This window comes from Ceratotherium simum, chromosome X, assembly GCF_057802395.1.
Source record: "Ceratotherium simum simum isolate JZ-2026a chromosome X, ASM5780239v1, whole genome shotgun sequence".
Lineage (NCBI taxonomy): Eukaryota > Metazoa > Chordata > Mammalia > Perissodactyla > Rhinocerotidae > Ceratotherium > Ceratotherium simum.
Window position 1 is genome coordinate 44,764,954 of NC_141940.1, and position 15,950 is coordinate 44,780,903.

The 15,950-nt window shown below is 38.7% G+C and overlaps 1 protein-coding gene across 12 annotated transcripts in view; it reads left to right on the forward strand.

Annotated features, from left to right (window-relative positions):
• Positions 1-15,950, forward strand: part of LOC101407458 (uncharacterized) — a 57,094-nt gene that overhangs the window by 23,577 nt on the left and 17,567 nt on the right. For 4 of the 12 annotated variants that reach the window (XR_015550713.1, XM_087427706.1, XM_087427707.1 and 1 more), the window contains 2 exons: positions 10,860-10,954; positions 12,223-15,949. The exons of 3 other annotated variants lie outside the window; for them this stretch is intronic. Coding sequence is in view for 3 of the 9 variants with exons in the window: in XM_087427706.1 (XP_087283832.1) it covers positions 10,860-10,954; positions 12,223-12,390 (263 nt within the window). In the remaining 6 variants the exon portion in view is untranslated. Of the gene's footprint in view, positions 1-10,859; positions 10,955-12,212; position 15,950 lie in introns of those variants that run through there. 5 more of the 12 variants (XR_015550719.1, XR_015550712.1, XR_015550720.1 and 2 more) reach the window with 2 other exon arrangements.

Below are 15,950 nucleotides of genomic sequence, written 5' to 3' on the forward strand. Positions count from 1 at the left end.
GAGATGATCATGTGATTTTTATTCTTCATTTTATTAATGTGGTGTATTACGTTGATTGATTTGCGAAAGTTGAACCATCCCTGCATACCTGGAATAAATCCCACTTGATCATGGTGTATAATCTTTTTAACATATTGTTGTATGCGATTTGCTAGTATTTTGTTGAGAATTTTTGCATTGATGTTCATCAGTGATATTGGTCTGTAATTTTCTTTTTTTGTGTTGTCCTTGTCTGATTTTGGTATCAGGGTAATGTCGGCTTCGTAGAATGAGTTAGGGAGCTTCCCCCCTCCTCAATTTTTTGGAAGAAGGATAGGTATTAACTGTTCTTTGAATGTTTGGTAGAATTCACTAGGGAAGCTGTCTGGTCCTGGACTTTTATTTTTGGGGAGGTTTTTGATTACTGTTTCGATCTCCTTACTGGTGATTGGTCTATTCAAATTCTCTACTTCTTCCCGATCCAGTTTTGGAAGGTTGTATGATTCCAAGAATTTATCCATTTCATCCAGATTGTCAAATTGGTTGGCATATAGCTTTTCATAATATTCTCTTATAATCTTTTGTATTTCTGGGTGTCTGTTGTAATTTCTCCTCTTTCATTTCTGATTTTACTTATTTGAGCCTTCTCTCTTTTTTTCTTGGTGAGTGTAGCTAAAGTTTTGTCAATTTTGTTTATCTTTTCAAAGAACTAGCTCTTGGTTTTATTAATTTTTTCTATTGTTTTTTTTTAGTCTCTATTTCATTTATTTCTGCTCTGATTTTTATTTTATTATTTCCCTTCTTCTACTGATTTTGGGCGTTGTTTTTTCTTCTTTTTCCAGTTCCTTTAGGTGCATTGTTAGATTGTTTATTTGAGGTTTTTCTTGTTTGTTGAGATAGGCCTGTATTGCTGTAAACTTCCCTCTTAGAACTGCTTTTGCTGTATCCCATAAATTCTGGCATGTCTAAGTCCATCTGGTCTAACATGTCATTTAAGACCAATGTTGCCTTATTGATTTTCTCTGGGTGATCTATCCATTCATGTAAGTGGGGTATTCATGTCCCCTACTATTATTGTATTGCTGTCCATTTCTCCCTTTGTGTGTGTTAATATTTGCTTTATGCATAGGTGCTCTTAGGTTGGGTGCATAAATATTTACAAATGTTATATTCTCTTGTTAGATTGACTCCTTTATCATTATATAATGCATTTCTTTGTTTTTTGTTACAGTCTTTGTCTGAAAGTCTGTTTTGTTTGATTTAAGTATAGTACTCCAGCTTTCTTTTGGTTTCCATTTGCATGGATTATCTTTTTCCATCCTTTCACTTTTAGTCTACATGTGTCCTTGCATCTAAAGTGGGTCTCTTCATAGGGTGGCTGAGTGGATTAAAAAACAAGACCCATAGATATTCTGCATACAAGAGACATACTTCAGACCTAAAGGCACTCACAAGCTGAAAGTGAAGGGCTGGAAAAAGATACTCCATGCAAATGGCAATGAAAGGAAAGCTGGGGTAGAATACTTACTGAATACTGGGGCAGATAGACTTTAAAACAATAGAATACTGGGGCAAAATAGACTTTAAAGCAAAAACTGTAAGAAGAGACAAAGAAGGACACTACATAATGATAAAAGGAACAAACCAACAAGAGGATATAACGCTTGTAAATATCTATGCACCTAACATAGGAGCACCTAAATATGTAAGGCAATTGTTAACAGACAAAGCGAGAAATAGACAGTAACACAGTAATAGCAGGGGACTTTAACACTCCACTTATACCAACGGATAGATCATCCAAACAGATCACTAAGGAAATATTGGCCTTAAATGACACTGTAGATGAGATGGACTTAGTATATATATATACAGAATATTCCGTCTGAAAACCTCAGAATACACATTCTTTTTGCACGCACATGGAATATTCTCCAGGATAAATCACATATTAGGCTACAGAACAAGCCTGATTAAATTTAAGAAAATTGAAATAATACCGGGCCGGCCCTGTGGCTTAGCGGTTAAGTGCGAGCGCTCCGCTGCTGGCGGCCCGGGTTCGGATCCCGGGCGCACACCGACGCACCGCTTCTCTGGCCATGTTGAGGCTGCGTCCCACATACAGCAACTAGAAGGATGTACAACTATGACATGCAACTATCTACTGTGGCTTTGGGGGGAAAAATAAATAAATAAAATCTTTTAAAAAAAAAAAAAAGAAATAATACCAATCATTTTTTCTGACCACAATGATATGAAACTAGAAATCAAGTACAAGAAGAAAACTGGAAAATCCACAAATATGTGGAGATTAAACAAAATGCTACTGAACAGCTATTGGGTTAATGAAGAAATCAAAGGATAAATCAAAAAACACCTGGAGGAAAAAGAAAATATTACATGCCAAAATTTATGGGATACAGCAAAAGCAGTACTAAGAGTGGAGTTTATAGCAATACAGGCCTACCTTAAGAAACAAGAAAAATCTCAAATTAAACAATCTTAACAGTACACCTAAAGGAACTAGAAAAGAAGAACAAACAAAGCCCAAAATCAGTAGAAGGGAGGAAATAATAAAAATCAGAGTGGGAATAAATGAAATAGAGACTAAAAAATAATAGAAAAAATGAATGAAACTAAGAACTGGTTCTTTGAAAAGGTAAAGTTGATAAACCTTTAGCGAGACTCACTGTGAAAGAAAGCGAGGAGGCTCAAATAAAATCAGAAATGAAAGGAAGAAATTACAATGGACATCTCAAAAATACAAAGGCTTATAAGACAATGCTACAAAAAGCTCTGTACCAACAAATTGGATAATCTAGAAGAAATAGATACATTTTTAGAATCATACATCCTTCCAAAACTGAATCGAGATTAAATAGAGAATTTGAATAGAACAATCACCAATAACGAGATTGAAACAGTAATCAAAAACCTCCCAAAAAACAAAAGCCCAGGGCCAGATGGTTTCCCTGGTGAATTCTACCAAACATTCAAAGAAGACTTAATACCTGTCCTTCTCAAACTCCTCCAAAAAATTGAAGAGGAGGGAAACTTCCTAACTCATTCTATGAGGCCAACGTTACCGTGATACCAAAACCAGACAAGGACAACACAAAAAAGAAAATTACAGGCCAATATCACTGATTAACATAGATGCAAAAATCCTCAACAAAATGCTAGCAAATCAAATACAACAGTACATTAAAAAGATCATACACTATGATCATGTCCGATTTATTCCAGGGATGCAGGGATCGTTCAACATCCACAAATCAATGAATGTGATACATGACATTAAAATGAATAATAAAATGACATGATCATCTCAATAGAGGCAGAGAAAGCATTTGACAAGATAGAGCATCCATTTATGATACAAACTCTGAATAAAATGGGTATAGAAGGAAAGTACTTCAACATAGTAAAGGCCATATATGACAAACCCACAGCTAATATCATACTCAATGGTAAAAAACTGAAAGCGATCCCTTTAAGAACAGGAACCAGACAAGGATCCCCCCTTTTGCCACTCTTATTTAACATAGTATTCAAAGTCCTAGCGAGAGCAATCAAGCAAGAAAAAGAAATAAAAGGGATCCAAATTGGAAAGGAAGAAGTAAAACTGTCAGTATTTGCAGATGACCTGATTTTATATATAGAAAACCCTAAAGAATCCACCAAAGAACTCTTAGAAATAATAAATGAATACAAAGTTTCAGGATACAAAATCAACATAAAAGTCAGTTGCATTTCTATACACTAGCAATGAAGTAGCAGGAAGAGAAATTAGGAAAACAATCCCATTTACAATTGCAACGAAAGGAATAAAGTACCTAGGAATAAATTTACCAAAGAGGTGAAAGTCCTGTACACCAAAAACTATAAAACATTGTTGGAAGAAATAGAAGAAGACATAAAGAAATGAAAAGATATTCTATGCTCTTGGATTGGAAAAATTAACATGAAGATGTCCATAGGGCCTGAAGCAATCTACAGATTCAGTGCAATCCCTATCAAAGTTCCAATGACATTTTTCACAGAAATAGAACAAAGAATCCTAAAATTTATGTGGAACAACAAAAGACCCAAATACCCAAAGCAATCCTGAGAAAAAAGAACAAAGCTGGAGGTATCACACTCCTTGATTTCTACATATATTACAAAGCTATAGTAACCAAAACAGCATGGTATTGGCACAAAAACAGACACACAGATCAGTGGATCAGAATCCAGAGCCCAGAAATAGACCCACACATCTACAGGCAGCTAATTTTTGACAAGGGAGCCAAGAACATACAATGGAGAAAGGAAAATCTCTTTAGTAAATGGTTTTGGGAAAACTGGACAGCCACAGGCAAAAGAATGAAAGGAGACCATTATCTTACACCATACACAAAAATTAACTCAAAGTGGATTAAAGATGTGAATGTAAGACCTGAAACCTGAAAACTTCTAGAATGAAACATAGGCAGTACACTCTTTGACTTTGGTCTTAGCAGCATCTTTTCGAATACCATGTATCACTAGGCAAGGGAAACAAAAGAAAAAATAAGTGAGACTATATCAAACTAAAAAGCTTCTGTACAGCAATGGAAACCATCAACAAAATGAAATGACAACCTAAAAATTGGGAGAGGATATTGGCAAACCATATATCTGATAAGGGGTTAATATCCAAAATATATAAAGAACTCATACATCTTAACAACAAAGAGACAAACAACCCAATTGAAAAATGGGCAAAAGATCTGAACAGATATATTTCCAAAGAAGATATACAGATGGCCAACAGGCACATGAAAAGATGTTCAGCATCACTAATTACTAGGGAAATGCAAATCAGAACTAGAATGAGATATCACGCCACACCCATCAGAATTGCTGTAATTAACAAGGCAAGAAATAACAAATGTTGGAGAGGATGTGGAGAAAAGGGTATTCTCATACACTGCTGGTGGAAATGTAAATTGGTGAAGCCACTATGGAAAGCAGTATGGAGATTCTTCAAAAAATTAAGAATAGAACTACCATATGATCCACTATTCCACTCCTGGGTATTTATCCAAAGAACATGAAAACACAAATGCATAAAGGTATATGCACCCCTATGTTCATTGCAGCATTATTCACTATAGCCAAGACTTGGAAACAACCTAAGTGTCCATCAGGGGATGAATGGATAAAGAAGATGTGGTATATGTATGCAATGGAATACTCCTCAGCTATAAAAAAGCTGAAATCTTGCCATTTGTGACAACACGGATGGACCTTGAGGGTATTATGCTGAGCAAAATCAGAGAAAGTCAAATACCCTATGATCTCACTTATAAGTAGAAGATAAAAACAGCAACAACAACAAACACACACATAGATACAGAGATTATATTGGTGGTTACCAGAGAGGAAGAGGGGAGGGAGGAGGGCGAAAGGGATGACAGGGTACATACATACAGTGATGGATGGTAATTAGTCTTTGGGTGGTGAACATGATGTAGTCTACACAGAAATCGAAATATAATCATGTCCACTTGAAATTTATATGATGTTATAACCAATTAAAAAAAAACACATTTCTTATAGATGGCATATAGATAGGTCTTGTTTTTCTATCCATTGAGCCTGTCTGTCTTTTGGTTGGAGAATTTAGTCTGTTTACATTTAAAGTAATTATTGATAGATATGTACATAGTGCCATTTTGTTAATTGTTTTCTGGGTATTTTGCAATTCCTTTGTTCCCTTCTTCTCTTGCTCTTTCATTTTTGATTTGGTGATTTTCTGTAGTAGTAAGCTTAGATTACTTTCTCTTTATTTTTGCATGTCTCCTATAGGTTTTTACTTTGTGGTTACCATGAGGCTTACATAAAATAACTCGTATTTATATTAGTCTATTTTAAGTTGCTAATAACTTAAGTTGAAATGCTTTCCAAAGCTCTGCATTTTTATGACTTGTCCTGTTTTATGTTGTTGATTTCACAATTTACATCTTTGGTATCTTATGTATCCCTTAACCAATTTTGTATAGTTATTTTTACTACTTTTGACCTTCATACTAGCTTTATAAGTGATTAACCCACCACCTTTACAACATTATTTTGCTATATATTTACCTTTGCCAGTGAGATTTATACTTTCATATATTTTCCTCTTACTAATTAACACCCTTTTGTTTCACCTCAAAGAAGTCCTTTTAACATTTCTTATAGGGCTCATCTGGTGTAGCTTTTGCTGATCTGGAAAACTCTTTCTCTCTCCTTTAATTCTGAAGGATAACTTTGCTGAGTGGAGTATTCTTGGTTGGCAGTTTCTTTCAGCACTTGTAATAAATATACTGTGCCACCCACTTCTTTTTTATTTATTTATTTATTTATTTATTTATTTATTTATTTTAATTTTTTGTTTATTGCAGTAACATTGGTTTATAACATTGTAAAAATTTCAGGTGTACATCATTGTACTTCTATTTCTGCATGGACTACATCATGTTCACCACCAAAATACTAATTACAACTCATCACCACACACATGTACCGAATTATCCCTTTCACCCTCCTCCCTACCCCCTTCCCCTCTGGTAACCACCAATCCAATCTCTGTCCCTATGTGTTTGTTTATTGTTGTTATTATCTACTACTTAATGAAGGAAATCATATGGTATTTGACCTTCTCCCTCTGACTTATTTCACTTTGCATTATACCCTCAATGTCCATCCATGTTGTCACAAATGGCTGGATTTCATCGTTTCTTATGGCTGAGTAGTATTCCATTGTGTATATATACCACATCTTCTTTATCCGTTCGTCCCTTGATGGGCACTTAGGTTGCTTCCAAGTCTTGGCTATTGTGAATAATGCTGCAGTGAACACAGGGGTGCATGTATCTTTATGCATTGGTGTTTTCAAGTTCTTTGGATAAATACCCAACAGTGGAATAGCTGGATCATATGGTAGTTCTATCCTTGATTTTTTGAGGAATCTCCATACTGTTTTCCATAGTGGCTGCCTCAGTTTGCACTTCCACCAGCAGTGTATGAGAGTTCCCTTTTCTCCACATCCTCTCCAACACATATTGTTTCCTGTCTTGTTAATTATAGCCATTCTGATGGGCATGAGGTGATATCTCATTGTAGTTTTGATTTGCATTTCCCTGATAGTTAGTGATTTTGAACATCTTTTCATGTGTCTGTTGGCCATCTGTATATCTTCTTTGGAGAAATGTCTGTTCAGGTCTTTTGCCCATTTTTTAATTGGGTTGGTAGTTTTTTTGTTGTTGAGATGCATGAGTTCTTTATATATTTTGGAGATTAAGCCCTTATCAGATGTATGGTTTGCAAATATCTTCTCCCAATTGTTAGGTTGTCTTTTCGTTTTGTTGATGGTTTCCTTTGCTGTGCAGAAGCTTTTTAGTTTGATGTAGTCCCATTTGTTTATTTTTTCTATTGTTTCTCTTGCCCGGTCAGATGTGGTGTTTGAAAAGATGTTGCTAAGACCGATGTGGAAGAGCATACTGCCTATGTTTTCTTCTAGAAGTTTCATAGTTTCAGGTCTTACATTCAAGTCTTTAATCCATTTGGAGTTAATTTTTGTGCATGGTGTAAGGTAAGGGTCTACTTTCATTTTTTTGCATATGGCTATCCAATTTTCCCAACACCATTTGTTGAAGAGACTTTCTTTTCCCCATTGTATGTTCTTGGCTCCTTTGTCAAAGATTACCTGTCCATAGATGTGTGGGTTTATTTCTGGGCTTTTGATTCTATTCCATTGATCTGTGTGTCTGTTTTTGTGCCAGTACCATGCTGTTTTGGTTACTATAGCTTTGTAGTATATTTTGAAATCAGGGAGTGTGATACCTCCAGCTTTGTTCTTTTTTCTCAGGATTCCTTTAGCTATTCGGGGTCTTTTGTTGTTCCATAGTGTGCCACCCACTTCTGACCTGTGAAGTTTTTGCTGAAAAATCTGCTGATAGTCTTATGGGAGTTGCCTTGTACATAACTTGTTTTTCTACTGTTGCTTTTAAGATCGTCTTCTTGTCCTTAAGTTTTGACACTTTAATTTTAATGTGTGTTGCTGTGGCTGTCTTTCAATTCATCCTATTTGGAACTCTCTGGACTTCCTGGATCTAAATGTCTTTTTCCTATCCTAGTTCAGGGAAGTTTTCAGCCCTTATTTCTTCGTATAGGTTTTCTGTTCCTTTCTGTTTTCTTCTGGGACCCTTATAATGCAAATGTTTGTCCACTTGATGGTGTCCCAGAAGTCCTTTAAGCTATCTTCACTCTTTTTCATTCATTCTTTCTCTTTTTTTTGGCTGCTCTGATTGGATGTGTTCCACTGCCCTGTCATTGAGTTCACTGATTCTTTCTTCCACTTCATCTAGCCTGCTGTTGAACCGCTCTATTTTATTTTTCATTTCAGTTATTGTATTCTTCAGCTCTGTGACTTCTATTTGGTACCTTTGTATATTTTCTATCTCTGTTGAAATTCTCAGTTCATCCATTGGAATGTTCATCCATTTTTTTCCTGAGTTTGGTGAGCATCTTTATGACTGTTTTGAATTGTTTATAAGGTAAATCATTTATGTCCATTTCATTAAAGTCTTTTTCTGAAGTTTAATTTTATTCTTTTGTTTGGAACATATTCCTCTATTTCTTCATTTTCCTTGACAGTCTCTGTGTTGGTTTCTATGCATTAGATAAAACAGCCACTTTTCTTAGTCTTGTAGGAGTGGTCTCATGTAGGGGATGAATCTTATCGCTCAGCCCTGCCCTAGCTCTTTGTTGTCTCTCAAATCTTTGCAGTTGTTCAAGCAGCCTGCTTTATTCTTAGTGGCTCCCAATAGTTGAGGGTGTGCCCAAACCAGTCAGTATCCCAAAGGGGAGGAGCTCAGTCAGCACCTAGATTCAGGCTGATTGGAAGCCAGACCCTCAAGCAGCTGCTTTTAATGTATGCAAATACACCCTTTTCAGGGGAAGATTGGGAGATTGGCATTTCTGTCTGTTCCATCTGCACTGAGCACTGGTGGTGATAGCCAGTTAAAAACTCCTTCTTTGCTACCATCCTGTCAAACCTGTGAACACAAGCCCCACTGGCCACCAGAGCTAGGCTATCAAGGGATGTGTCCCCTGGGTGGCAACTACAAAAACTGAGGTATCAGATGTGTACACAAGCTCTTTTCTCAGAGATAGCAATGACCTGGTGTGGGGTGGAAGGAAAGTACAAAGATGGCACTCAGTGGTTTCTCAGATCTCTAGAATGGATTATAGTCAGTCCTTAAATGTGTGTTTAATTAGAAACCTGCCTTTTAAGCCATAGCTGTGAAGGTAAGGTAATAGGCTTCTTTCATAGAAAGACCTGGAGTGTATTTCAGCCTGCTGTCTCTTCCCTGTGTCCCGGAGTGTGGGATAGCCAGTTAAGAACTCTTTGTCTGATTGTTACAGTCCTGTGGGACCCACAAACATAAGTCCCTCTGGCCACCAGAGCCAGGTGATCAAGGGGTGCTCCCCGGGCAACAGCTGCAAAAACTGGGCCACCAGATGTGCACAAACTCCTTTTAAGGAGATACTGGTGACCTGGAGCAAGGCAGAGGGAGAGCCTGATAGCTCCCACCCTCCAAGGTTTCTAGAGAGGATTACATTCAGCTTAAATGTGTTTTAAATTAGAAGCCTGCCCCTCAGGCTGCAGCTATGAAGATAAGCTAATAGGCCTCCTTCACAGAAATTCTGGACACCTCAGTCTGTTGCTCCTCCCCTGTGCCCTGGGGTGCAGCCAGTAAGGCCTCGTTCTCTGTGCATTACAGTCCTGCATGACCTGCTAGTGCAATTCCTGCTGGTCACCAGAGCCGGATGATCAAGAGGCATCCCCTGGGCCACGGTCACAAAAATTAAGTCTCCAGCTGAGTACACTACCTCCCCCCTGGGAGATACCAGTAACCCAGAGAGAGGCAGAGGGAGAGTGCAAAGATGGCACCCACCAGCCTCCATCTCCAGAGAGTATCTCAGTAGGCCCCTGGATGTGTGCCAAACCAGTAGCCTGTCCCTCAAGCAGAAGCTCCAAGACAAGCAAATAGGCCTTGTTCACAGGAAGATGGGGTGTGTGTTTCAGTCTGTTGTCTCAGCACTGTGCCCTGGGGGTGGTAGTCAGCCAAGAACTGTGTCTCTGTTTGTTACAGTCCCATGGGACCAATGCATGCATGCTTACCACCAGAGCAGGGACTCAATGACATTCCCTGAGTGGCAGCCACAAAAACTGGGGTGTCTGGGCCGGCCCTGTGGCTTAGCACTTAAGTGCACGTGCTCCGCTACTGGCGGCCTGGGTTTGGATCCCGGGTGTGCACCGACGCACCGCTTGTCCGGCCATGCTGAGGCCGCATCCCACATACAACAACTAGAAGGATGTGCAACTATGACATACAACTATCTACTGGGGCTTTGGGGAGAAAAAGGGGCAAAAAAAAGGAGGAGGATTGGCAATAGATGTTAGCTCAGGGCCGGTCTTCCTCAGCAAAAAAAAAAAAAAAAAAAAGGATTGGCATGGATGTTAGCTCAGGGCTGATCTTCCTCACAAACAAAACAAAACAAAACTGGGGTGCTAGATGCAAAAACTGGGGCACTGGCTGTGCGTAGAAGCTCCCTTCTGGGATATACTGGTGACGTGGAGCATGACAGAGAGAACGCAGAGATAGTGCCCACCTTCTGAGGTCTCTGGAGAGGTTTACAGTCAGACCTTAGATGTGTGTTTAATTAGAAGTCTGCCCCTTAGGCCACAGCAATGAAGATAAGCTAGGAGGCCTCTTTCACAGAATATTGAGCACCTCAGTCTCTTGCCTCTCTGCTGTGCCCTGGGAGTGGTAGCTGGTTAAGAACTCTTTTCCCATTTGTTACAGGCTGTGGGACCTATGAGCATAAGCCCCATTGGTCACCAGAACCAGTTGATCGAGAAGTGTCCTTTGGGCAACAGCCACAAAACTCAGGGCACCAGGTGAGTTCACAAGCTCCTTTTCAGGAGATACTGTTGAGCTGGAGCGAGGCAAGAGGGCGCAAAGATGGTGACCACTGGCCTCTGTCTTTCCAGAGTATTTTAGTAGGCCCCTAGATGTTTGTTAAATCAGATACCTGTGGGCTGAAACTTTAAGACAAGCAAATAAGCTCCTTTGACAGAAAGACTGGGTGCTATTCAGTTGGCTGTGTTAGGCCCTAGGGTGAGTGAGTTCAAGTGCATGAGCCCTTTAAGACTGTTTCTCAGTTCACTATAGCTTTGTGGATCTTGTGGATGCAAACCACATTTGATACCAGCCCTGATATCCGTTACTGTACATTAACCCCAGCATATATGGGGTTAAAACCAAAAAGACCTGTCTTGACATGAGTACAGCCATGTTTGGCTGATCCATGAACCTACAGCCACCAGCACACAAAGAAATATAAAGCGTCTTTCTGTGTGGTGGGAACTGGCCCTTCTCCCACAGAGATAGTTGTAATTTGTAAGATTACAGGGTGTCATAGCTGGGACGGACTGGCCATCCGTGCCAGGCTAGAGCGATAACCAAGGAGCTCAATGCACATACACAACTGATAACCATTTGTACATGAGAACACCAAATGTTTACTCTGGAGATTACTCATACTATATAAACTGCTGGAAACTGGGGCCTGGTAAGAGTCTCGCCTGTCGGGGGGACGCCTTGCCCAGGACCTCTTTCCACTGGCACTCCTGCCTAACCGTGTCAGTTAAAGGGACTCTCCCCAGTGTAAGGGCGTTGATGTTGTAAGTACGTGGTCTGATGTTTCTCTTTCAATTGATCTGATGTTTCTCTTTTTCAATTGATCTGATGTTGTTTCCTCTTTTTATTGACTTATTTGGATAAGTACCCAGTCTGATGTTTCTTTGGATATAGCTACTTCCTGTATTCTCCATATCTATTCACTGACTTTCACCTTTATCCTTCCCTATATAATAAAGTGTGCACTCAGTCCATTCGTTTGGGTTGGGAAGTTCCTTTTTACCTCTCCGATCGAATCCATCAAACCTCTTACAACACCCCAACCCCTTTCCCTGCTTCTTTAGTTACATTTATATGTAAATATTGGTTTCTTTAACCTTTGTATCCCTGAGCCTCACATATGCGTGAAACTAGTGTTGGGATTAGAGCACTGACCTCCACCTCACACAACACACGTAGAAGTTACAAATTGTTAAAACCCAGGTGACTTCACACTGAAGTCTTGGCTAATTACAGGTCCTTGAAGTTTATTGCAGGGAAACTGATGTCCAAAGAATATCAAGAAACTAAAGTTTCCCAGACCCCAACTCCTCGGCTTCCTGGTCCTGGAATCCACCATCCATCACGCAAGCAGACAACCAAGGACACTCACCTGCAGATTCCCTTATCTTGCCAACCGTCTCCCTGCACATAGTCACATTCCTCACAACCTTTATAACTCCTTGCCTACCATCTTTCGAGGAGACAAATCTGAGTGCTTACTCTCGTCTTCCGGCTGACATCACCTGAAATAAAACCCATTTCCTTACCACAAGCCTGGCATTCCAGTTTTTTTTTGGCCCTCTCTTGTGTGGTAGGTGAAGGAACCTGTGTTTGTGTTTGGTAATAATTTGGCGAGCCAGCCAGGAGGCTTCTTGCCTGTGGCTCTGTGGCCCCAAGCTGACTGGGATTTCCTGGGAAGCAGTCCATCAACTGCCTGCGTGATTTGCCCTAGGGACTGTCCCTGGTATTTTCTGTCTAATCTGGTGCCACTGGCCCTAGGCACATTTTTCTTGTGGCAAGGAAACAGGCTCTAGATTTGTTTGTTTTTGCTTCTGGTGAGTTGACAGGCTCAATCTGGAGTAGGTAAGTTGCCTTGGTGTATACAACCAAAAACTCCCTTCCCCCTCTATCTGGGGTCCTCCCTCTCTGAGAGGAAGGACTGTCTGGGTGATAGGGTGCCCAACCGAGTAGGAATAGTTGTAGGGCTTGTAGCTGGAATCTGGGAACCGGTTAGCTGTTGTCTGGTTTTTCTTTGCGTCTGTGTGTCTGTCCATCTCTGTGTATCGGAATGGGGAATGCACCATCTGTCCCCAAGGGGAGCCCATTGTGGCTTATTCTGAATAGATGGTCTGAATAGATGGTCTGATTATAGTTATAAGCCAATGTCTAAGAAAAAGATGATTTTCTTTTGTAACACTACATGGCCACAATATTCTTTAGACTCTGGAGAGAAAATGGCCAAACAATGGATCCTTAAGTTGGAAAATTTTTTAGAGAGCTCTCATCATAAACAGCTGTTTTATTGGTACCTATGAAAAGACCAAATTAAAAAGAAAATACAATGACTAGTCTTAAGAAATTAATCAAACTTGGGCTCTTGGCTTCCTTTCATGGTTTTACAGATGCTAATGAAAACATTAACAAAAAATAAGAAGAACCTGAGAGAAAAGGAAAGGGACTCTTCTCAACAAGGTGGAAATTTTTAAAGAGTTTTTTTTTTCTTTTAAATAAGGTAAAACAAATATTAAAGGGGAGAAAAACAAAGAGGAATCAGAAAGGGAAGAATCACAAGACTTATCCCAGCTGGATGGAAATCTTTAGCTAGTTATTAAAAAGAAACATGGGATAAACAGAATAGATATGAATGAAGTTAGAACAAAGGTTTTAATATAACACTGCCTAAGATTGGGCAGGCTAAAGGGACGCACCTACTGGCCCCCCAACATTAAAGTACCACAGACAGGCCTGTTCTGTTCACCCCAGTTTGAAAAAATTTAAAAAGCCAGAAGGCAGAAATCACAATGAGAAACCTGACCAACAATTGTCTGCAGCAACAGGCTACTAAGATTAATAAGATTACAAAGATTAAAGTGTTTAAGGTAATATTATATAAAGAGGTCATGTCAACTTTGCCTGAATGTTTTTTTGGAAATGAATGATATGTCTGGCTTGGAATGCTTCCCCTACACAGTATTATAATACCAAAACTTGTTGATGGAATCCTAGTGGAAGTTCTAATTAGAGATATAAAAATTGATAAAATTAAGATAAAATTTTGTAAAAATTGGTACATTTAAATGGGCTTTATATAAAATGATTGCATCTCTTTTGCTTCGTTGTATTGTAGATGATGTTATGGGGGTAAACATTGAGTCTCACTGGGAAACGTTTCCCCTGCATGATATTGTAAGAACATATAAATCTACCCTTCAGGCAATGTTAATTAAACGTGCTACAGGAGATCTCACTTTAAAATGGCCAAAATGGGGTAATTTCAGTTTACCCAAACTGGTGTATTTGCATATGCAATTGGAAAAATCAGAACTGCTTTAATGTCACATGAAGTTTTTGAGAGTAATTGAAACACAATTGTTGGGAACAAATGATTTAGATAAGTGAAAATAGGTAAGAGTCTTTGGGTACGATAATTATGTTTTATGGTATATATGCTTGAAAAACAGCTCCCAAAATCTTTTTGGTAACTTGAAACTTTGGAGTTTTGCTAAATTAGGTTAAATGATTGAAATTTATTGAGTATCTGGGTCTTTTCCACATAAGATAAAATATTAGAAATTGCTTGTTAAACAGATGTGTCTGCCTTTGGTTTCTTATCTCAAAAAAACTAAAGGATGCTTGGGTTTATTAATAAACATGTTTTGTACCATGCAGGGACTTTTCTGTGAAAAAACACATATTTCTAAAAAGTCTGTATAAAAGGAAAGTAAAGTGTATGTTTTCAGTAAAGAAGGTATAAAGAATGAAAATATTTTTGTTTTAAGAAAGGCAAATTTGTCCTAAAGTACTAGGAGAAAAGAAAGAAGACATGAGACAAATTCTGAATGTAAAAAAAAAAAAAAAAAGTTATAGAAGGTTTGTGGAGGAGGAACCCTGAAAAAAGAATTTTATGTATGGTCATGTTGGCTAAGATTAAAGTAAATCTAATTAAGTAACTGAGTTTTAATGTCAAAGTAAGCTGATAGAAAATTAGAATTTGGTTTTCTTTCTTTTTTTTTATAATTTTTATTTATTTATTTTTCCCCCAAAGCCCCAGTAGATAGTTGTACGTCATAGTTGCACATCCTTCTAGTTGCTGTATGTGGGACGCGGCCTCAGCATGGCCCGAGAAGCAGTGTGTCGGTGCGCGCCTGGGATCCGAACCCCGGCCACCAGCAGTGGAGCGCACGCACTTATCCACTAAGCAACGGGGCTGGCCCCTGGTTTTCTTTCTTAAAAGAATAATTTTCTTGAACTTTAGTCTGCTCTTGCTAAAGAGATTATGAAAGACTTTTTTTCTTTGAGTATCCTACCAGAAGGGTAGTGATTTTATGTTTTATCATAATAAATTTCCTGTATTGTTTTTATCAGGTCTTTTAATCATAGGGGCCAAGGTTTTTCTTACAGCTGTTTAATTTTCTGCATTGGCCTGAAAATATTTAATTGTGACCATGGTTAAATGGATAGCTAAGCATTGTTTCATAGGGACCTGTGATATTATGTGGGTAAATGTTATTGATATAAGTGTTTTATTAATTTTTTATTTTTTTATAGTTTATTTTTATTTTATTTATTTTTTTTGGTGAGGAAGATTAACCCTGGGCTAACATCTGTTGCCAATCCTCCTCTTTTTTGCTGAGGAAGATTGGCCCTGAGCTAACATCCGTGCCCATCTTCCTTCACTTTATATGTGGGACACCTGCCACAGCATGGCTCGATGAGTGGTGTGTAGGTGCATGCCTGGGATCTGAACCTGCAAACCCCAGGCCACCGAAGCAGAGCGTGTGAACTTAACCACTACACCACCGGGCTGGCGACAAGATATAAGTGTTTTAAAAATTACAATAACATTCCTAAAATTCTAATTTGTCCTGGTTGTCGGCCATAATTCTAGTTATTATCTCAGTGTTGTGTGTCCAGAGAAATAGCCAAGTTTCTTTGTCAGTTACCATTTTTGAGTGTTATTTACAGACAGTTGTTGTTTTACTCTGATGTTTT